Here is a 23948-nt window from a genome sequence, read left to right as displayed (position 1 = left end):
TTCATGTTAATTACTAATGGGGATGCATATTGTAAGCCAGTGAGCCATGTGGCCTTTAGGTCAGGATCCTATCTCCTATATCCGTGAGGCAGCTTCATATACCAGTACATTCACACCATGATACAAAAGTACAGCCCCAGGATATGACACAAGTATGCCACAAGGGATTACCCCCAATTCAACCTTTGATACTGAGTGCTAAGCAGGAAGGTATTGACTACCATTGTTTTAATAGTCTTAGGTACAGTATAACTCAAGCCTCAGGCCTCAGGGCAGACACTCACTACTCCTGGTAGTTATATGATGGCTAAATGCAGAGGACACATTTCACGTACACACACACACACACACACACACACACACACACACACACACACACACACACACACACACACACACACACACACACACACACACACACACACACACACACACACACACACACACACACACACACACACACACACACACACACACACACACAAAACAGAGACAAGATGTGTCAAGGACAGGCAGATACATTATTTGCATTATTACTATTAGAGCCATGGATATTTATTGGATTGGAGATTCCTTTCTCACTAATATTGCCTGCTTAGTAATCTGCCCAATAGGAATCTAAACCAAGGGGTATGCGACAACTGATTGGTTCTCTGAGTGCAGGCTGCTACCATGCCAACTGGTCCAAGAGCACCTGTTGTCATGGTGATGTTTTTATTTGACAGTAAAGGCCAAGACAGTTAAACAGTGCATTTTGATAAAATGACAGATAATGTTAATGTGTTGAGTGACTGTCATGATGTAATCAGTGCCCTCTGGGCTCTGGGAGATATCAACATATTTTAGCATGACTGTCATGCTCACAGTGTACATGGAATATTATTCATGTTGCTAGGAGATGAGCAACAACCTGATATATTTATATCCACATGCATCTCCATAACCATTTAGTCACAATACTGATGCTATCTATAACACAATACATTGTATATAGTATTGTGTTATAGCACTGCATGCATACACGTGTGTGTGTGTGTGTGTGTGTGTGTGTGTGTGTGTGTGTGTGTGTGTGTGTGTGTGTGTGTGTGTGTGTGTGTGTGTGTGTGTGTGTGTGTGTGTGTGAGAGAGAGAGCGAGAGAGGGGGGAGAGAGAGACAGAGAGAGACAGAGAGAGAGAGTGAGTGACAGAAGACGTGTTCACATGCTGAGGGAGGTCAAAATGAGGACAAACATGGCTTCTGTTAGTTTACAATTAAAGGTTGATCTTGTGTTGACATTTGATGTAAAAAATTGAATCCTTCCACATCTGTGTCATTTTCTTTAAAAATGTATTATGATAAACAAATGTTAGTGATTTGATGAGGGATTGTCCACTGTGATATCAGTGTGAGCCAATGTTTGCCCAAACTGTAAGCCAGTTTCTCATTTGTTCGTTTCTGGATCATGAACTGCATGAACTATATTGTTGCTGTCGGACCATCTTGTATCTCTATTTCATATTTATTTATAAATGAATGCCCAAAATAAGTAGCATAATTGGCAGATCTACAATGAGTAGAATACTGTATGATATTTTACAGGTTGAAAGTCGTTAAAGGGACATTTTAGGGTAGATTTTTGTAGTACCGGGTAAAAACTACAGAATGGTAAAAACATTGCAGACTCGTATGAAACACAGCTGCAGCTATTCAAATGAATAATAGGTGTGTTAGGTGTAGATGAGCCAGAGCAGTTGTCTGCAGGGTGCGTCACTCATCAATGCTTGCAAATTCACACGCCTAAATCTAACCAAACCTAGTTTGGTTAGCCACAACTACAATATGCACTACTGTAGCTCAGTGGCCTTAGTGTCTGCCCTGAGGCTGGGAGTTTGTGGTTTAGTCCCTGGCTGAGTTTTACCAAAGGTTTAAAAACAAACAAGGCATTGGTAAAAAGTAGGCAATTGGCTTGTTAAAATGAAAGGTTTTTAAAAGCATCAACAGACTGTGGTGCTCTCAGATGGTCAGGGAGGGCATTCCACAGCCGAGGAGCAGCTGAACAGAAGGCCCGCTCCCCCATGGTGCGGATCTTGGTCATGTGGGGTTTAAGTGTGTTTGACTAGTGTCATATCCAGGGTCGGTACTTGTGTATCATGGCTGGAGATGTACTGTCTGGTATACCAAGCTGCCTCACGCTAAGGAAACAGGAGATAGACTCCTGACCTTAGGGCCACATGGTTCACTGGCTTCAGTGGCTTGCATTCCCATTTAGTAATTAACATTAACCAAATTAGGTTGCAATGCAATGGCAAACTCCAAAACGAGTCCTCTATTCATCTATTGTATCAATCTATCAAACCCTCTAATAATACATCTGACAACATCTGGCTAACTAGAGTTTACACTTTCTTAAATGTTTAGGACAAAGTATTACAGTTGTCAACATTACCAAATTAAGCTCTGCTGCTGCTGTCAGTGCCCTGGTGTTGTGGGAGTAACTCACGACTTAGATCTACATCTAGAAAACATTTACTAGTCGTCCAACATTATAGCCTGGGTAATGGAGACCTTGGATAGGCACAGACAAAACAAAGCCTTCTGCATGTTTACATTAGAAGAAGTTTCATGAGGCACATTGGCTCCACTCAGCCAAGAACAGCCTTTTTCTCAGCCAAGAGTTCCTTCTCCACGGCTGCATGATGGGATGCTTGTGGTCGAAGGCGAAGGAAACGCCACCTTCTGCTCCTCCTCCTCCCTACTCAATTGATTTTAACAACGTGTACTTCTGAATTCTGCTTGGGTTTACTACATACAGTCTGTTTACCATTACCTTCCAAGCTTGGAAAGTAGCAGTATACAGAATAGACATGGTAGATGGTACACAGTTGTCCCTCGAGTTGTGAGCTTGTACTGCAGATCAGCTATTTTCACTAATATTGCGACAAAGTGTAATATGACACTTATATGGGTAATCGATTTGTTAATAAATACAAAATTAAGTAAATAAAAATGTGCTTCTCAATTATTCGATTCATTGAAAAAGTTATTGATATAATAATCCCTACGAAAATAATTGATAGTTACAGCCCTAGTAACACCTTCAGTCACTCTTCTCCGCACTCTGACCTGTCCCATTGACCAACGGAAAGCATCTGACCTGTCCCGACTCCCAATGTGTCCCATTGACCAATGGAAAAGCCAACTGAGCCTGTGCTTTTGTCTAACCTGCTGAATTCCAGACCAAAGGACATTCCCACACTCTGTTCTCCAGGCTCCTCCCACCCATTCAGCTCACAATAATGACACTGCTGTCAGCATCATCACAACCAAGAAGAACTCAGTATGCACGGCCACTTACACCGTAAAATCCTTAGCGTTCGTTTAACCCTGAGAGTGTGTACAAACCCAACCAAAACGGAGCCGTGAAATCAGACACTGCAAACATGCAAATAATGTGCAAATGAGCATATACCCCTATTCCCCCAACATGAAAAATACACATGCACTTTCTGTCCAGAGGGACTTCAAAAGACTGTCTTGTTGCCATGGCAACATCAAGGAGGCAGTCGCTCTCCACGTGAAGGCAGAACGTGCCAGTGAAGATGGTATTATATAATGTCTGCTGCTCAGTGCAATGAAGTTCTTTATGTTCATACAGACCTTCAGGAAACATTGAATTAACCTTTATTAGCATGCTTTTTCCTTTGTTTCTTATTGGTCGTACACAGTGTTGTACTGGTGAATTTATCTTTGGGGGTACTACTCTATTTAAATGGTGTCACGCGCACGTTGCTTAACACCTACACTACAGGAGCTAACAGACAATGGACTGTAGATATGCATCTAGGCTTGTTCCTTTGTTATATCACCCTGGTGTGACATTACAGCTTTTGTAAACGTTGCTGAGGTGTGAACTTAGGGGTTGTTTCTAACCGATGCATGGGCGTGCGCGACTGCGCGTGCTCATGCTCGTTTACCCGCGTGACACGACCAATACAACACTGGTTGTACATTTGTGTAACATACACTAAGCAGTGGTCTCACCTGTTGCGGCTGCATCAGGGATGTTGTCCTCCAGCTGTCCTGGGGATTTCAGAGGGGAATGCACTGGAGAGGCTGCTTCAGGGGTCTCAAAGTGGCCCTCCGAGTCAGAGCTGTAGGAACCAGAGAGAGGGAGACTTCAGACAAAATAACACAAAGAGTGGAGGTGATACTTAAACTACATTACTTTAGTTTTACCTGAGGATACACATTGAGTACAGGTAGCATTCGTTGTAGTTTAAAGGCATTTGAAAATACCAGCAAATCTAATGATCTAAAAGTTTTCCCCATTTTAATTTAATTTAGAAAGTGAAAGTGTAAATACGCATCCTTCCAGACAAAACATGACCCTGAGGCTTCCCAGAATATGAAAGCAGGAACTAAATTACTATTGCTATTTTAGTTTGTAAGCCAATTCCAAGACTTTTTGTGGGCTGCATAGGAAAGACAAAAACTCATTATGTCTTGTTTTCCAGCACAGTGTCAGAAAGGGAAAGTAAGATTGCATTTAGGATTTGGCCAGTTTCCTTTCAATATACAACTTGATGTTTAGGCCGAGGATTCTGCACAGCCCAGATGAACTTGTTTAGAAAGATTAAACAAGTTATACATTTCTGAGTTACGTATATACTGTAAGTTGTGATCTGCTGATTTGATAAGAATGGATACGTGTTACTTCCTGATTTAGCATTAGTGTAGTGTTTGGCTGTGCTCTCACAAGAGCGTTAAAGTAAACAAAGTGTTAAATACAGCAGATGTTGGAGAAGTAAACCGACTGACTTTTATACTAACCCTCTCAAGCAAGAAACAGAAACTAAAGGTACGTTTTGTGATACAAAAAAAAACTGAGCAGAAACTGACATGATCGTTATGTCAACTATACAGTACTTCTGTGCGTGCATGCATGTACATCATTAGACTGTTTTGTACCCGTCAGTGCTGGAGTGCATTATTCCCTACTAGCCACAGAAATGAGGAAACAAGGCATAGCAAAACATTCTCCATTGGTTTGTTCTCCACGTCAGAGCCCATCACCACACCGCAGTGACACTACCTACCCTTGATGCTTTTTCTGCTAAACGTTCCCACCATCCCACATCACATTGTCAAGTGACAACCATAAATATGTGTTGTCCCATTGGGCAGCAGTACTACAAATGTGTTTGTTCTTTTAAATCTCTCAACGGCCTCAGTCGCCTCCCAGTCTGTTTTCCTTTTTCCTCTACACAGACCCTTACAAGTAAATGTTTACACTTTCAGAGTTAAATTAACAACAACAATATGTTGACTACATACAGTAAACCCCACCACTTGTGGAAAAGCTCCCCCCCCCCCCCCACACACACACACACACACACCCACACACTCTCTCAGTCTGTCTGTCTTCCAGTCAGCAGCATGAAAACAACACAGTCAGTCGTCCGGAGGCTCAACTGTTGGCATGGAACTCGCCTAAAGCCTTGAGATCTCTCCTCCTCTTCCTCCCCTCCTGTCTCTCCACGTCCACCCTCTTCTCCAGCCTCCCGCCTCTCCTCCTCCTCATCCTCCTCTCCTTCTCCTCCTCGCACCGCCGTCCATGTCCACTTGGCCCAGGACACGGGGGACAGCCAAGACATGTCTCAAGAAGTCTTCCACAGGTTCCACGCTTGTGTGTCCAAAACAAGACTCTTTTCCAACAGAAAATCTGTTTCTCCTCTCGGCTTTTCGTTCCTCAAATGTCCAGTGAAGCAACTGTTCTCATAGTTCTCCACGTAATTTGCTTCTTCGTATTAGTCACCATTTCCTTTCACTATTTTCGCCCACTGCCAAGGCTCAATCTGGGTGTTTTCTTGGATGACTAAACGCTCCAACTCTGTCACGCTCTGTTCTCCTCCTTCTGTCTCTGAGGCAGAATACCACAGCTCTGCCTCTGATCAGCTGGCTTCCAAAATGCTTCTCTCTCTCTCTCTCCCCTGCCCCCGTCCACCTCTGAGTCAGTCCACTAGCAGAGAACAAGAGGGGAGAGACAGGAAGCCTGTGACTTGAACAGATGCATGCAGTCAGGCTGCTCTCCCCTGTGGGTTCGAGAATGGTATCTCCCGGCCTGGGCTTGCTGTTCCACTCTAAAAAGTAGAAGGAGGGGGAGCGAGAAAACAAACACAGGAGGAGGAGAAGTGGAACCGAACTGGTGGGGCTCCACCGTGGTTTTACAGCCCAGAGAGAGGTTAGGAATGTGGGGCCGGAGCTTAACCCCTACCGCCCCGGGCTGGTTAACTGTTAAAACGTACGTCTCTCATCCAATGGCAGAACAAGGGTAACCTGTTCTGTTACATAGCCTCTGGAGATCCACCTGCGTTGAAGTATGTGTGTTATCCAATTTACCTAAGTTAATGTTTCAGGGCAGTCCTTGCTTGACTGACAAGAAGTATGTTGTCCACTATGCACAGTAGTATGAGTCAAATACAAATAAACAGGGTACTGTTGTACTGTACATATTTGAGGAAAGACCAGTCTCATCTCCCTGATAGATGTGCCTGAGGATTTGACTGTTCTGTAGAATAACTAATGTCACCCAAAATGCCAACGACATTCAGTAAATACCAAGATAAATGCTCTTTTGTTATTTTAAACGATGGATGGAAAGTGACTTATCACAATAGTTACTGTAACTGAGCAGCTTTTTCCATGAACTTTCACTAATAAGTAGATTTCTAAGAAAAGATGGTCACTCTTTGCATCACTGAAATGTAAAGAGTTTGGCTGACGTATTCTATTCATATTGAAATAGAGCCACACAGGCCCTTTCACAGTGATCAATTATGTAACTAACTGTTACTTTTGTACCTTTAGTTGAATCATTTACGACAAGTAATCTTGCTTGCACTTATTTTTTAAAGATGTATTTCTGGTATGTATGCTTTGTTTATTATTTCAGACAGATACAGTGAGATAGGAAAGGACGGAGCAATAAGGTGCCTCGAAACAGGGTCAGATGTGAGAAGGTTATAGCCTTATTTATATGGCCTGCACCCTTACAGTACATGGTGAGAAACCGGGGCACCCATTTTGCTTCTACTTTAAGTCAAGAAACAGGGGACTCAGCACTTGAGTAGAACATACTAGCATTCTTATTATGCTACAGTCGTAGCATAATATGTGATATAAATGTTGTCGAATTAGTATGTTAGCAAGTGTTTCCTGTGTATTGTCTTGTGTTATTCTACAGGCTGGAGAATCTTGAGTGTGGTTTGCAATGGCTTTTCAGGAGCCAGATTCCGCCTGAGTTTCCACTGAGGTGGAGGAGAGACACACGTGCTTCAATCAGGCTCAAAGTTTCCATATTACAGAGGAGAAAAGAGAGAGAGAGGGCGGAGGCAAACTTCTCTCCACTTATTTACTGTCTGGGTCCAGTAGAGATTGGGCTGAGAGGAATTTGAGCGATTCATGTTTGTTTCTGATTACATGCTGGTAGGAATCATAAGGTACACATTATTCAAATAGATTATCTCTGGAATGCGTTGATCACACTTGAACCTTTGTGCAAACATTTTTAGTCCTTTTTTTATGACAGTCGCCAAAGGCTTACCAGAGGAATACACTATGGGTTACTATGAGGGGTGCAACAGTCAATCAAACTAATTGATTATTAAATATATATATACTTTTTAATAAAGTAATAAATATGTTTATATTTTTCTTTTTTAAATTGATTATAAAAAAAATGTTTGCATCGATAATAAATATAGCCTAAAACGCACTTCACAGTTATTCTATGAATCCAAGTTGATAGAATGAAAACTAAGAATATAATCGATAGTTGCAGGCTGCAGCCCTATAGTTACTGTTATCTCATAAATCTTCACCAATGTGACCATGTGTGCCATCTGTGATCCCTCATCAACACATGAAGAAAATAAACGTATTAATAAACATGTTATGAATCTGAATCTTGAGATCTGTATTTACATGGGTGCCTTTTAGGGACACATGGTAGCTAGGGATCACAATGTTACATAACCGGTCCGTATATTCTATTATGTTATTGCCATATTCAGACACATTTATAGTTATTAAGCTTAATTGTACTATACTGTACATCTCAGCATTGATGCATCGTGTTTTACAAATCTGTGGTCGTTGACTCAACACAGGGAGACTGTTTGGACAGGTTGAATAGGCAAGAGTAAAAGCAACTGTGTGTAAGTGTGCATGTGCATTGTGCACATGCCTCTTTCCACGAGGGACAATTCTTTAACCACTCAGCCTATTCTGGGGAGAACATTCGCCAAAAATAGCCGATCTACCAGCGTTGCGACACATTGTGATCTTGTACAGTAGATCTGCTGTTTTTGGCAAAGAGACTTGGTGTTGACGGAAAAAAACGTTCCAAGTAAAATACGCTACATTTGTAGCTCAGGGCCATTTTTACCATGGTGTAAAGTAACTAAGTACATTTACTTAAGTACTGTATTTAAGTAAAATGTTGAGGTATTTGTACTTTAATTGAGTATTTCCAATTTCCAATACTTTTACTTCTACGCCACTACATCTCGGATCCAAATATTGTATTTTTACTCCACTACGTTTATTTGAGAATTTTAGTTACTTAGTTAGTAGTCACTTTGTAGATTTTGATTATTATTACAAAACATACATGAATGAACGAACCCCTTCAAAACTATGTACAGTACATTTTGGCCATTTGTAAATAGAGGATCTAAAAGCTCACAATGTGTTGCGATGCATTGTGAGCTTGTAGATCTGCAATTTTCAAAAGATCTTTATAGATTTGAAAACTTGAAATGGGACATTCTGCACAATGAGTCCTTTTACTTTTGACACTTTAAGTACTTTTTCCACCACAGACTTTTACTAAGAATAGAGTTTTTAAGTGGTTAAGAGTACCACCAATATTACCACTGGGAGTGCTGCTACTGCTCTGGCAGTGATTCTGACGTTCCTCTTTGTATTTCAAGCACAACTACACACAGAAGGGGCTCAGATTTCAAACGCTGTTTGGTCAAATCTGCAAAACATTATGGGGAAAACAGAGACTTCAAAGTGACTGGAGCCAGGAGAAATCTGCTGCAACCATGAGACCACCACCATCGCCTTATCATTAAGTATCTCTTGGTTGACAACACTCTGGTAGAATTCTGTCTTTCTCAGCACAGATGTCACAGAGGACACTATGCCGTGTGTAGCCTGAACTCTGAATGTGAGCTTGAATTAACCACATGAACCCTATAGCGTCCCTTTTCTGGGACGTAAGTCAGGCAACACAGTGTGAGCTTGTAGATCAGCTGATTTTGGGCAAAGGTCCTTGTAGTATACAGTGGTGACTGTGGTGTGAAGTAACATTTACACATTTTACTTTACTAAGAGTGTTTCTGATTTTCGGAAATTAATTTTACTTGTAACAGAGTACTTCTACATTGATTGCAGTATTGATAGTTTTACATAAAAGATTTGACTACTTTTTCCACCACTCCTAGTATAGACCCCTGGGGGATTCTATAAAAGTTTAAGTGGTTAACAGTCCAATAACAGTGTCTTCCCAACAGCTTGGCCCTGATATAATGCAGTGATTCTCAACCTGTGGGTCGAGACCCCCAGGGGGGTCCCCAAATTATTTTGGGGGGTCCCTAAATGATTAACTTAATGTGCAACATTGTTTTCTCACTCAACAGTTAACAAATCAACATAAAGTTTAATTGTATATAGAGGTGTATGCACATTTCTAAAGTGACAATTTAACCTATAAAATAACAAATTAAAAATGTGCCAAATTGTCAAATATTAGAGGAAGAAATTGTTAAAAAGCTATTTTCACAATAGAACCTGGTTATACCAAATGTAATGCCTCAACTCTTAATGCTCGTCAGGGTGAGGGGTCCCCAGTTAAAATATGATTATGATTATTTTGGGGGTTGTGGCGTGAAAAGGTTGAGAACCACTGATATACCGTAATGTACAGTAACTACAAAGTTCACTGCGATGTCCAAGTATGAGTAAACAACACAGCATGAAGACACAACATTGCATAACGTTTCTATAAATAATATTAACATATGTAACATCCCCATGCAGTGTCGCTGTACAGGCTGTAGATCACCCAAACCCATAGAGACGTTCAACAGTACTGGTGGGAAAAGTACTCACATTTCTTACTTAAGTAAAAGTATCAATACGGCAATGTAGAAATACTCTGTTACAAGTCCAGAATTCAACATTTACTTTGTCCCATTTCAAGTTTTCAAATGTGTAAAAGAATAACCGATCTACAAGCTGACAATGCACTTGTGAGCTTGTAGATTGTCTATTTTCAAATGGACAAAATGTATATAGGGTTGAAGTGGTTAATGTATGTTTTGTAATAAGAATCAAAATCTACAAAGTAACTAGTAACTAAAGTTTTCAAATGATTGTAGTGCAGTAATACAATATTTGCCTCTGAGATTTAGTGGAGTAGAAGTAAAAGTACAGAAAATACTTAAAGGGGAAGACCACCCATTTTCAATATTGAAATATGTCATTAATATAACTTAGAGGAGTTGTGTGGAAATAGAAAAATCAAACCTCGGTTCGAAGTGGAGCGGTGAATCTGAGCAGCTATACCCTGTCTGTGTGTGTGTGTGTGTGTGTGTGTGTGTGTGTGTGTGTGTGTGTGTGTGTGTGTGTGTGTGTGTGTGTGTGTGTGTGTGTGTGTGTGTGCGCCCCTCCTTTAACTTGTGTGGCCACTCAAGGTATTGCCAGGCTACAGACATAGCCAGCCAGCCACATAGCCACCCACGGACATACCTGTCTATTGGGAGCGCTTTCACCGCTCCAAAAAAAGTTCCCCCCCTTCTGTGTTGCCTAGAACTGGAGGATTGATTTTGGGGTTTGTATTGTAAAGTACAATGTGTGATGTCATCAAGTTGTAATTTACTATACAAACCCCAAAATCAATCCTCCAGTTCTAAGCAACACAGAAGAGGGGGAACTTTTTTTTTATTTCCACACAACTCCTCTAAGGTATATTAATGACATAGTTCAATATTGAAAATGGGTGGTCTTCCCCTTTAAGTAGATGTACTTAGTTACTTTACATCACTGCAAAACAGAGACTCACTGTGCGTTGCTCAAGGTAGAGACTGAAAGGCGTCCTGAAAGTATTGGACAACAATGCCTCAACTGAAGCATTGCATAACAGCACTTCCTCCTCTAAGTCCAGAAATAGGTACAGACAGAGAGGGCCTATACTTTGGCAAGCCAACTCCTACGCAAGCAAGGAGAGCTATCAGAGGTTGAAAGTTGCTAAAGAATAGTACAGAAGTACGGGTAACCAGAACGCTCAGCTCACCCCAAAACATGCTCGCCCCCATTTCTTCCCGCCGACCTCAGACAGGGGCGGTTCTTGTATTCTTGTATTTGTTTTACTGAGGATACGTTTAGGTTTAGGCATAGTTTTATTGAGGTTAAGTTTTGGATAGGGTTAGGTTTTGGCACTGTTTTACAGAGGTTAAGGACGGTTAGGAATAAGGTTAGGTTTAGGCATAGTTTACTGATGTTATGTTTAGGAATACTAGGTAAAGACCACTCTGAGGTTGCTGGATTTGTGCCCTGGGTGACTGTGTTTTAGGGTGAGCGTTTTGGTATTCTACAGAAATATGTGGTTAGAAGGTGGATGGGGATCAAGGACAAGAAGGAAAAGGGCTTAAGTTAATGCTGATCACCCAAAGAAAAAGTGTATGAGAATGTGTGCATATTAAGGAACAGGTCAGGGAGAGGTCAAATGTATCTGGTGAATTCGGTGACTGACAGTTTCGCATTACATTACAAGTTCATGTTCTGTCACCTATCTTGTCGTGTCAGTAAGTGTGATTTGAACTTAAAGCACTGATATGATATCCAGTCACTTTCTACTCTTTATAGAAACAAAACAGAGATGACAGCCCTAAAAAGAAATACATTATAGTAGTCTAGCTGTAAAACTGATGAAAGACACTGTATGATGTCAGAACACTGCAGCTAATGGATTCAACCAGCAGATGCAAAATGAAGATTGACAGTCCTGTTTCAACATGAAAACAAGGAAGTTGTACATAGACCACATCCTCCCAGAGATGTGCTGAGCTCTTCAACAAACAACAGCTAATTTACTACTACACTAACAGTAAAGCCCTGTATGACTGACATCACATGTATTGCAGTGCCATCCAGTGGCGACATAGATTGTGACACTGTGACACAACCTACACACTGTTGCAAGCAAGGCATGGCTAAATCAAAGTTTAGCCATCAGTAGCTATGATTTATTACTTCATTTATTAGAGCATTAGTTGCGACTTGCGAGACAATACAGGAGCAGCACAATGGCCAAGAAACTCTCAATGTACTCAATGAAATGAGAACAAAAGGACCCCAATGTAAACAAGCCATAGTGATTTCTTGGGTTTACGTAAATCCTATTAGTAGACCTTGTATCTGAACTGTTACTGTTCTGTGCTTTTCCCATGCGAACTGCTAATAAAGTATTCAATCAACCAAGCAATCAATCAATCAAAACACTTGGACCTGCTGTGAAAGGAAAGGAAATCTTTTGTTGTCCAGAGAACTTATTGAGTCAAATCGGAGACACAAGTCGGGTCGGTAGTTTTGTTGAACTTATTGCTGTCACCCAGGCAGATGCGTGCACGGCTGCACGCGCGCCCATGTGCGCTTCTCACCCTTAGGGCATCTTACTGGTTAATATTGTGCGTGCATGCGTGCCTGCATGCCTGCCTGCCTGTGTGTGCGTGTGTGCGAGAGAGAGAGATACACTGGGGGCTACATCTCTGAATCACAGATTGGACGGTGGACATTTAAAATGCCTTTAATAAAACTACTTACAATTAACATAAATACCACAATGGCAATAGCAAACAAATACAATTAGATAAATGATGGTGATCACTACGTCGGAATAGGGAATTCTGGAGATGAATAGTCTTTTAGAGCAGTAGTGGTTCTCAAAGTGAGGTCCGGGGACCCCCAGGGGTCCTTGAGAGAATTCCAGGGAGGGTATGGGTATGTACAAATGGAACGGGTCCATTTGGTTACATTTGTACACATTTAAAGTTACATTTTACATTCATTCATTGATTTTACAATATAAATTGGGGTCCCAGAGATAGAAATGCCATTAAATGGGAGTCTGTAGCCTAATTGTCAAACTGGGGGTCCTTGGCATTAAAATGGTTGAGAATCACTATACTGTAAAAATCTTCTCTTATGGGGGTCCCTGGCATATCTTTTCAAATGGGGGTCCACGGGCTAATAAGTGTCAATTTGTGGCTCCTTGACATGAAAAAGTTTGAGAACCACTGTTTTAGAGAAGGTATCTGCCGGTCGGTAGGTGGCAGTGTTGCGCTTCAAATCGTTTAGCAAGCGCCATCATCAACAACAGAGGAAGAATAGCATGTTGTTGGTTTCCGCTTCCGTCCCTTGTGACGTAACTTCATAGCAAAATTAGCAAATGGTGGTCGCGAACACGGTGGACTGTTAACGTGATAATAATAATTGTAACTGTCTCAATATCATCTAAACATGTTCTCGGATATGTCGAGAATGCAGAGTGGTTACATGATGTTTATTTATTTAACTTGCAGGTGGATTTTCCCTGGAGATTAAAACGAGTGCCGCACTGCAGGGAGGAGAGAAAAACAAGCCTCGGTAAGAAGTGTTGTTGTGATGCACTGACTGACTGTGTGACCAGACAGCCTCCAAGTCCATTCATCATCTACTGCTGCTGCTTTGAAACAGCTTTTGGCTGTTTAAGCTTAAAGCATTGATTCTCAACCTTGTTGATTGCAAGAGCCCCCGATGTACGTAGTATGCATTAGGCCACGGGTGACCATTTGAAAAGTTGTTGTTTTATCTCTGGGACCAACCAATCTGAACATTGTTATCGTTAGACATTGATTGATTGATTGATTGATTGTGACATGATTTGATGATGTGATATATGTCATTATTACTCATTGCTGTAGTGCAACAGCAGTAGTAACTGAAGCTCTGACAAAATGAAAGATCCTCAAGGCACGCACCACCAGGCTGAGGAACAGCTTTTTCCCACAGGCCATGAGACTTTTAAATGCAAAGTGAGGAATGTGCAATAACTCTTTGCACTTTGCGCTATGCACTTTATTGGACTGATTATTATTGCCTTACCTTGTGTTTATTACGTATTTTATTGTAGGTTTTTATACGCTTTTATTATCATGTTTTTATTGTACTGGAGCTTCCGAGCATAAGATTTTCACATGTATGTACCCAGTGCATCTAAGTGACCAATAAAGTGAATCTGAATCTGAATGGTCATTCATTATAGTACGTCGTCTTATTGTACGCTCTACAGGTGCAATTTACTTGTAAATATAATAATAAAATAAAATAGCTGATCTATAAGCATACAACGCATCGACTTTTCACAATATTTATCCGTGGAACAAAGTCATTAAATGTAATGCCTTATGCCTCAACTCAAATATGATTATTTTGGGGGGGTCTGCTCCCCAGGTAAAAAAAAATATTATTTTTGGTGGTTGTGGCCGAAAAGGTTGAGAACCAATGCTTTGGAATAGTATTATTAACCCATTGTTTAAAAACAATATATTTTAAATGTTTTATTTTAAAAAATATTTAAAATAAAACATTACCCAAAAAGCTAATTAAGTAATTTCATTAATAAATAAAAGAAAAATCTAAGGAATTCCATAAATTAGAAAACAAATATTTAAGAGGTAGTGAAAATAGACGATCTACAAGCTACATTGTGAGCTTGTAGATCTGCTGTTTTCACTAGTTTGGTTCCCAGGCAAACGTCTAAAGTTTCTCTTTTGGGTCTTGACCTGAAAAGTTTGGGAACCACTGCTGTACATAGCAATAAGAACCCCAAAAGGGGTTCCTGTCTTAAAGGTAAAAACCCCTAAAGGGTTTCCTGTTCTAAGTGGGTTAATGTTCATTAAGGCTAATCGTCGATTCCTTATCCAAGGCCATGGAGACCTGCGATGCCGACGGCGACGAAAAGGGGCCAGAGCCTGAAGTGGCAGAGCTTCGACTGAAAGTGGAGTCATTGAAACAGGAGCTGGAAACCTGCCAAGCTGAACTGGTGAAGTTACAGAAACAACTGAACCAGTCTGAGAGGCTGCAGAGGAGCACAGAAAGCTACAACGAGGACCTGAGGAAACAGGTCAATGTTCACCAAATGAAAGAGCATCTACAGAGCCATCTAAAAGTTACATTTCTGCTGTAATATAATTCAAAATTTGAAACTTTCATATATTCTAGATACATTGCGAATGCAGTGAAATATTCAAAACCTTTTTGTTTTGATTTAGATTTTGTATGGCATACAGCTCATGAATATCAAAATCAATTTCTATAAATATTACAATATTACACGAGACCACTCAAAACAAGGATTTATAATACAGAAATGTCAACCTTTGGAAGTCATAGTTACTTGAAGTCCAGTTGCATGCTTTTTTACACAATATTCAGTTTTCTTTGACTGTATAATCAGTAATGCATTATTCTGTCATGAAGTGATATGCCTTGTATGTGCTTTTCTTTTCTGCATAACAATGCTCGGTAGGTTGACAAGCTGAGTGCTGAGATTCACGATCGGAAGAAGAAAGAAAAAGCCAGAGTTGACGTGGAAACTCAGACGGAGGAATACACATGGACAGAAAGTGGTCTGTGGTCTTTCTCTGACTAACATGCGTTATTTAATTATTACAGTTATAAGACTTTGCCTGTCTCCGGTAAAGGAAATAACATTGTTTTTTTGGACAGATTATTACAATTACTACTACGGGGGCTACCAGCAGAATGCTGAAGCTACAGATGTGAGCACAGAGGGACTGGATGCAGCTAATCAGGCTGTAGGAGTTTCACCACCTGATGAAGTGGCCGTTGACGTTTCTGGTCAACATGATGAAAATAACACTGCAGCTAAAACAGAGGTACATACAGTATATCTGACCTGTAGCCTATGTTTGGTATTATAGATGAGGTGAAGGTGAACAGATCTTTTCATTTGTATTTGAATCAAATTCACACCACTACAAGATATTTATCTTGTAGTGGTGTGAATTTGTTTAAACAAGTTGGTAAGTTAAATGTATTAGATTGGTTCAGCAGGTCTGTAAATCAATTATATATATAAGCATCTATGTAATTTATTTGGACCATTTAAGTATGGTAAAATAGGGTAATAAATTACAAAATGTTAAATATACTCATCACAATTTTTCTGAATAAAAATAGACATCTTTGCTTAATATTTACACTGCAGTCAAAACTTTTTTTTTTAACATATTTATAATATGGAGCCAACAAAGACAAGAATTCACATATTTTGATCAAGACAATTGTACGTACATTTGTGTAGTGATACGAGATCTAAAAGCTTAATTTTATTAATTTTCTTTTGATTGATTAATATATTATTCAAGTATTTCAACCCTGAATAAGATTGTGAAACTTGGGAAGACTTAAATGTAATTAACTAACCCATGATCTCTCTCAGGAAACGGATGGAGGATCCATTGCTGACATGTTGAGAGCCACAGCTGAGCAGGCCATGACTCAGACTGGGTTTGTCTTCGATGAGACAACTGGGATGTACTATGACCACAGCACAGCCTTCTACTATGACTCGGTTAGTCTGCAGCATGCTTATATTTTCACAATTTAATATTTTTTTCATATATTTAGTTTACAAGAGAATCTAGTTTGGATATTTTAAATCAAAATAAAGTAGGCCATTAACCAGAATAATAACAATTTAGTTATTGTTGTTTTCTTCGTCAGACCAGTCAGCTTTACTACGATAACAACACAGGCATTTACTACACCTATGATGCAGACAGTGGGCGATACCAGTTCCATTCCAAAATAGAGGTGCCTTCACAAACTGCAGCAGAATCTTGTCAAGACAAGAGGACAACTGAAAAGAAAGCCAAGTCAAGTAAAAAGGGAGGCAAGAAAACCTACCAGGAGGATAAGGTATGGTATTACATAGTTTATATATATCACTTAAAATTCTCAATAGAAGTAACATAATTAAATTGATGTTCATGTATTTTATACTTGTGGTAGTATAAAATAATCTTGTGGTGAATGGCAGCTGGCTTTTGATTCACTTCCCCTTAAGAGAAGAGAAGAGATTGATGCAAGATCTTCTCCCCACTGGCTACTGTTATTGGTCTCAGTCTTCAAATACACATTTCTATAAGTTATAGACTAAACTTAAATACTATTCCTCTGATCTAGGTGCAAGAGATGACTAAATCATTGGCTAATATGAAGATTTCCGCTTACTGGAATACTGCTTCTTACAGAGGTACTTTGTCACAGAATAGAGCATATCATTGGTGTCGGGCAGAAACCTTGTATCTCCATATTTCATATTTTTTCATGAATGAATGTCCTACTTCGTCATACTACAATACCACACAAAAGTATCAAAAATAGACAAGCTCACAACGCTATCCATGAGTTATTAGCATTTAACCAATGAAAAGTACTAACAAGACGTGAGTGACTAAATAATAACATAATTCGATCAATTGGAACACAGGTTCTTTTTTACATTACCTGAAAAGTAACAGTGTTAGACAGACATACAAGGTTTCCACCCTACAGTGATGATGATATTGCTTCACTTAACTACATAATAGATTCATTTCATTCAAAACAACTCATTTGGGCCACTATTCTTCCTATGTGTATATACTGAACAGTTCTCAATACATCACCCTAGTACCATAGTCCTTAAATGTTTCTTGGACACTTCAACTGAAGACAAACGGTTGTGTTTTAGATCAGTGTGGGAGTCATTAAGTATTTTTTTAAGGGTCATTTGGGGCAACATATTGTAGAATTGTCTTTGAAAACTGAGACCTTTATGAGAACGCCATGCAAAAACAAACAGATCTACAAAGCCAGCCGCCTTTCTTCCGGGGGATTCCTTTGGAGATGTAAAGTTTGACTGTCTGGTGACAGGACGCTGTAAAGATGGAGGAGGATGATATTGAATGGGTGGAACGGCAGTCGCCCAAAAAGACCACGGCATCTAGGAAACGGAGTCAACGGTCCCCTACCCCGGACTCGAACCCAAGGAGAAAAGACACCTCCAAGTCTCGCGACGACAGCGAAAGGGGCTCTTCAAAGAGGAAGAAAGAGAAAAACGGCTCACGCTCTGATGATAGGGGCAGATCAAAGAAGAAGAAGAAAAAGTCTAAATCTGACAAACACAAGAAGAGGAAGAAGACGGGCACACGCAGCGACGACTCCTCCAGCGGGAACAGCGAACCGGAAGAGGGTGAGATCAGCACAGAGTCTGAAGGAGAATGGGCGTCCACGCCATCCTGGTCGTCATCTGGGGACAACCCAGAGTCAGAGATGGAGAGTGAGAATAAAGAAGGTGAGGGGGGATGAGGATGATCCGTTCTGTTCACGGGGTTGGGCTCACTGTGGCGGTGTGAACAGTGACACTACTACTGTTTATCTGACATGTAGATTTGTGTTTGACGAGCTGCTAATCAAATCCACTGTACACTACTAAGGCAAACAGAGGCACTCCCTGATAGAGGTACTGCACGGTAATAGCACATTTCTACTGTGTCGTATCGTACAATCAAGAATAGATTTTCTTTTCTTTCTTTTTTGTCGATCGTTACAACACAGTCGAAATCGGTCTATGGCGGTGAAAAAGAAATTCTGAAACACTTCACTATGCTCTCTTTACACAACAAAAGGATTGGTGCCATTGATGGACAGCATGATATATTTCCTAAGAAGCCATTCTGCATTCTGTTGTCTGTAATGGCCTTTGTTCCTCTTCATTGCAGTCAACGACATTTGGCCACCCTGCGTAAGAGTGACTGTGGTCCGGTCCCCAGTGCTTCAAGTGGGCACCCTCTTCATTATCACTGCTGACTCCCCAGCCACCATTGGCAGGTTAGAACTTCGTTATGTTCATGCTTTTACATGGAAACATCATGAGGTCTGTTTTCAGTGAAGAACTGAAGATATTACTGTGATAATATACTGTCATTTGATTGATTGAACACAACCCAAAGCAGCTAGATTAGAGAGACAACTGGTCGTCTATACTCAGCTACAGGTTTTTGATGATAAAGAATAAATAATTTATACATACAGTAATAATTAGGAGTAATGCTCCACTCTTGACACATGGGGGAGTTTTGTCACAAATCGTGATAATGGTTTGGTGTTTGACATTCTATCTTTTGTCGCAGAGAGAAAGATATGGACCATGCAATCCGAATAGCAGAAATGGGAGTCAGCAAGGTATTCATCTACATTTGACTATTTTTACCATTTTCCTCTAAGCAGCAAAATGAGCCTTTCATTTACTACAGGGAATTCAAATGTGGATCTTTTGAAATGCTTATTGTACCGGCCAATTTCAGAGCAGAATCCTATTCTTTTTTTACCTATGCAGTTCCATGCAGAGGTCTACTTCGACCAGGACCAGCAGGGCTATATGCTAGTGGACCAGGGCAGTCAAAATGGAACTGTAATCAATGGCAACAGAATCTTACAGGTCTGTAATCGATCGTCATTGTTTTATTAGGGGGTCAACCGAAATTTCCCATATTATTGCCAATGGCTGTTTGGACCAATATGCTGGCCAATAATGAAATGCATCTGCTCCCCCTTGCATTTCATTTAGTTTAGCTGGGAACATACACTTTGTAATTGAATGTAATTTCAGTTAAAATGCTGTTTGAATTGTATTTATGTGCAATATTTACTGCTATTAAATATTGGTTATGCTTATTATTTAAGCTTTAAACTAGAGAATGCTTGAGTTATGAAAGCATTTAACACCTTTTTCTGGCCTTGCTGCAGCCTAAAACCAAGTGTGAGCCCTGTGCTCTGACCCACGGTGACGAGGTGAAGATGGGAGAAACGGTGCTGTCCTTCCACATCCACTCTGGGACAGATACATGTGATGGATGCGAGCCTGGTCAGGTGATGGCCCACCTCAGCAAACACAAGAGACACGAGAGCGCGGGTGAGGGAGGCAAAACGTGTTTCTCCCTTCAAAACCGATAATGCATTTCTTGACAGATGAGACCTGTCATAATACAGACTTAATACTGTTTCACCTGCTGTGTGGGTTTGAGCTGCAGTGATTATTTACCATGACATGTAAAGTCTCATTTATACTTGGTTGGTTATACTCGGGCTCAGTAATAGTAGATATACAAGCTCACAAGGTGTGAGCTTGTATATCTGCTATTTACTGCATGCAATACCAGCATGCAACTAAGTATAAATCTGTCTTTACCCACCCCGATTTGAGACGAGGGTTGCGGAAAGTAAAGCAGCACAGCGAGAGGTTTACCGGTAACTTTTCTCCGCTTTTCCAAAGGACCTGTTGTCTCCAGCCAAACGAAAGAGGAAAAGGAAGCACAGAGACAGAAGGAGCTTAAACAAATAAAAGCCAAATATGGCCTGCAGGTGAGCGCTTTGATGCCCAGCAACCAAATTATTTCCTTTCAGTAAACCAGTACGGTAATCTTGCTTGTCTTTTCTCTTTCGTTAACAGAGTAGCGAGTATGAGGAAGCCAACACACGACGGAATCCGAAGTACCAGGACCGAGCAGAGTCACGGCGACAAACAGTGGGCAGTGAGGGCGTTTTCAAACGAGATGATGCTCCAGCTTCAGTTCATGTGTAAGTGGACACTAGTTAACAGGTGGTGCAATGGTTGGTAAATCAATTACAGAATTAGAAATAATAAATTCAGTTGTTCTCTGTTCTAAAAGGGAGATCAGTGAAGTTAATAAAGGACGCAAGATGTTGGAGAAGATGGGCTGGAGAAAAGGAGAGGGACTCGGCAAAGATGGATCTGGAATGAAAGCCCCGGTAAGAATGCATCAATCTTAACATTTTACTGGCCTCGGATGTAAAGTGTTGTTGTTGTTTTTTGTTTTGTTTTTTACAAACTAACCACATGTACTCATATTGATTTCCTAGATTGATTTGAAGATCAGGAAGTCGCAATCAGGCTTAGGAGCCGGAGTTGCAGTTTCTGTGGACAAGGTTTCCCTGACCAGATCCAGAACCCAGAAGAACTGGGAGAAAGCCCGTGAGAGGTTTGCAGATTCCTTCCAGCCCGACACCGTGTCTCCTAAGACACAGAAGGACAAGTCACCCAGACTCTGGGTTGTAGCAGATAAGAGTGAGGAGACCAACACACCGGGGGATGGAGATGGCCAAAGTTAAGAATAGTCCATATTGGAAGGAAATCTAATCCTTTTTGACCAAATACCTCTTTCAATAATGTGATGATATTTTGAGGATGACTATTTGTGCTTTCAGAAGAAAGCACAAATGTGCTCTTTTTTATTTATTTTAGAAACAATCATTTAGTAATGTGAATTACGCTCAGCTGTAATGCAACCTCTAAGAATAGGAAAATACAACTTGACTAATCTATATTACAACATCACTATGAGCAAAATCCCAGGCAATATCCAATGTAATATCATCACCCAGCAGTGAGTGTACATTTATGGTACACACAAGACCAGAGTTGGAAGATCAAGTAAGCTCCAGATTGCCCAACAGTTCTGAACAAAGTCAGTAAGTAACCATAGTACATGTGGTGGTCCACAACAGCATCCATAGCCTCCACCAACCATTTTTCAAAAGTGTGATCTGACAAGATCCACTGGATTCTCTCGATCATTTGAGTGTTCTGAATTGTAACCGTGGTCCAAATGTTTCATAAGTTTGCCTAACCACAACTGCCCATCTCTGGAGGCTGGTTAACTGTGATTGTATTGTTAATGTTTTTGGTTTCTACTCCTGTTGAACCATGAAACCTAAGTTGACAGCAAAATGAAACTACAGTGCATACAAGGCTAGACATGTCTCTATAGTCTAGCCTACAGAGGACAGAGCTGACTTAAGAACAAAGGGCACATGAATAGCCTCCAGCAAATATTGACAGGATATATTTCTCACAGTGAGATCATAACTCTGAGGAAACAACCATGCCTCTATTTTGACAGCCCCATGAGTGAACATTAGTTCACGCAGATCATGTTAAACCGATCATATTTGCTTTGTGTAACGCCTAAACGATTTATCTTGCTGCACATTATTAAATATTTACTGTTTATTTTAAGTCGCTTCTGATTCATTGAGATTGCATAAGACCGGACGCTTCTCTACTATGAAATGTTTAAATGCAATGTTCATTCACACAAGTGTTCGTGTATATAAACCACAAGACCAGTCAAATCGTATTTGATGGGACATTCATCCACAGCCTGAGCCTTATCGCCGAGCTCATTCCGAGGGTGTGAATATTTGCATGTGTGTGCAAGTGTACACTCGAACAGAGGTCATTAACTCGCACTCGGCTCAGAAAATGAAGGCAAATACAACCAAAACACCAACACAACAAATGTTGGAAACTTTTCAAACCTGAAAGCTATCATTCTCTTCTGTTGTGAGGATGTGAAAATCAGACAAGTGACAACACATCCAATGCATTCTGTTTAGAGCGCTTGCTCTGCAGGTGCTGTCAAAACACCATCAGCCTATGTAAAACGCTTCATAGGATTTCGTTTCAAAATGGTCAGTCAGCCTTAAACACCAAGTCACGGTTTAGCACAATATTGAGATGAGGTGGTGGGTGTAAATACTTAACTCTTTACTATCCTCAATCTATAAATTCACAGAAGCTCTGCTTGTCTGCCCCACCCCCATATATCTAGAACAAATATAGGTCCCTTTTATACCTGTAACTGGACTGGATATTCCTGATGTCATCAATATGACAGTCCTGGCATCATAGACTGGCCTCTGTACTGTGATGAGGGGGTACTGCACTAAGTCTGACAGTGGGTACAACGGATATTGCATGACAGAAGGAGCATGCATACAGACAGGCCTGAGGGTAATACAATAAAATACGTTTTGGAAATAAAGTGCTACAACGACTTTCATCTGTTATACGTTTCAGGTTGGAGCACCACAACTGCATCGCACATTGAATCAGATTTTTTAAATCCGTGGTAAAATTCAGAGATTGTAAACAAGTGACTCACATGCTACTTTTGGAGTGGCGTGCTTGTTTCGTTGACACATTGGTCTTCTTCTGCTGACTAAAAGAGCCTCCCATTGCGACTTTTCTTCTGCCCCACCACGATAGAAGTCCTGTTTCTTTCTGTGTGTCAGTCAGTCAACAGCACACACAGCTGTGTTTTGTCCTCTAGCTAGTAAGCATACCGTCCTGTGCGTGTCAGAGACTGTTCAACTGCTGCTGCAGAGTTCCCACAATCTATCAGCCGATCCATGCTGCCTTTTTCTCCCTCCCACCTCACCTCTAAACGGCTGTCTTCCTCCAGTCTCCTCCTCCATTACCTCACTGGAGGTAAACAGCGTACTGTACGGTCATAAACTTGGGTGCGACCGCTGTGCATTTGTCGCCGTCTTATGTGCACGTGGGGTATTTGAGTGCATGTTTGTCCTGAGGTTAAAGTCTCTGTCTTAAGTTTTGTACACAGCTGAGGGTCATGAGATGAAACAGGGTTTCTTCAAGCTTCACTGAAGAGAGTGAGATACTGACTGTAAGGCTCTGGCGTCAGGCTCTGGCAGATCTGACTTGACTAGTTCCTGGAGCTATAGTGTTATGAAATTCAGAAGAACAACAGCTTACTGTTCTGTCAATAGTCCAGTCAAAACAAATATTGCCGTGGCGGCCCTTTATGAGCTACCTCAAGCTGCGACATACTAGCGTCATGTCCAGGGGGTGTACTTGTACATCAAGCTGCCTCACGCTACAGAAACAGGAAACAGGCTCCTGCCCTATGTGGCTCGTCAAGGCTACAAGCTGGTTGGACACAGTATAAATTGTCTTTGCTTCTAATCA

At 40.8% G+C, this 23948-nt stretch overlaps 2 protein-coding genes across 3 annotated transcripts in view; one reads left to right on the top strand and one right to left on the bottom strand.

Annotated features, from left to right (window-relative positions):
- The window catches only part of tacc1 (transforming, acidic coiled-coil containing protein 1), a gene marked incomplete at its 5' end in the record, with an annotated part of 19234 nt that extends 13600 nt beyond the window's left edge, over positions 1-5634 (bottom strand). Inside the window, 2 exons of the mRNA XM_080728196.1 lie at positions 4022-4131; positions 5471-5634. Of these exons, the coding sequence (XP_080584322.1) occupies positions 4022-4131; positions 5471-5634 (274 nt within the window). The remainder of the gene's footprint in view (positions 1-4021; positions 4132-5470) is intronic.
- A 7840-nt stretch (positions 5635-13474) lies between these two features.
- aggf1 (angiogenic factor with G patch and FHA domains 1) lies at positions 13475-22160 on the top strand. 2 transcript variants are annotated; one of them, XM_080728492.1, is made up of 16 exons: positions 13475-13542; positions 13630-13693; positions 15015-15212; positions 15618-15717; positions 15818-15987; positions 16554-16685; positions 16838-17032; positions 18032-18452; positions 18880-18988; positions 19291-19342; positions 19497-19598; positions 19907-20072; positions 20433-20521; positions 20610-20737; positions 20830-20929; positions 21041-22160. In XM_080728492.1, exons 3-16 carry the CDS (start codon positions 15018-15020, stop codon positions 21287-21289), a joined length of 2208 nt encoding a protein of 735 aa, XP_080584618.1. In that variant the 5' UTR covers positions 13475-13542; positions 13630-13693; positions 15015-15017; the 3' UTR covers positions 21290-22160. The 2 variants fall into 2 exon arrangements, with proteins under 2 accessions (XP_080584618.1, XP_080584617.1); XM_080728491.1 differs by having other exon boundaries at positions 13497-13693.
- Positions 22161-23948: the final 1788 nt, after the last annotated feature.

Source organism: Nannobrachium achirus (assembly GCF_963921795.1).
Source record: "Nannobrachium achirus genome assembly, chromosome: 6".
Lineage (NCBI taxonomy): Eukaryota > Metazoa > Chordata > Actinopteri > Myctophiformes > Myctophidae > Nannobrachium > Nannobrachium achirus.
Note: the sequence above shows the minus strand (reverse complement) of the source record. Positions and strands in the feature narration are given on the sequence as shown.

Bases quoted from the DNA above. Each gene is read 5' to 3' on its own strand.
- aggf1 (XM_080728492.1), top strand. From the start codon at position 15,018: ATGGAGACCTGCGATGCCGACGGCGACGAAAAGGGGCCAGAGCCTGAA. The intron at 15,213-15,617 runs GTCAATGTTCAC...AATGCTCGGTAG, and splicing joins ACGAGGACCTGAGGAAACAG to GTTGACAAGCTGAGTGCTGA. The intron at 20,522-20,609 runs GTGAGCGCTTTG...TTTCGTTAACAG, and splicing joins AAGCCAAATATGGCCTGCAG to AGTAGCGAGTATGAGGAAGC.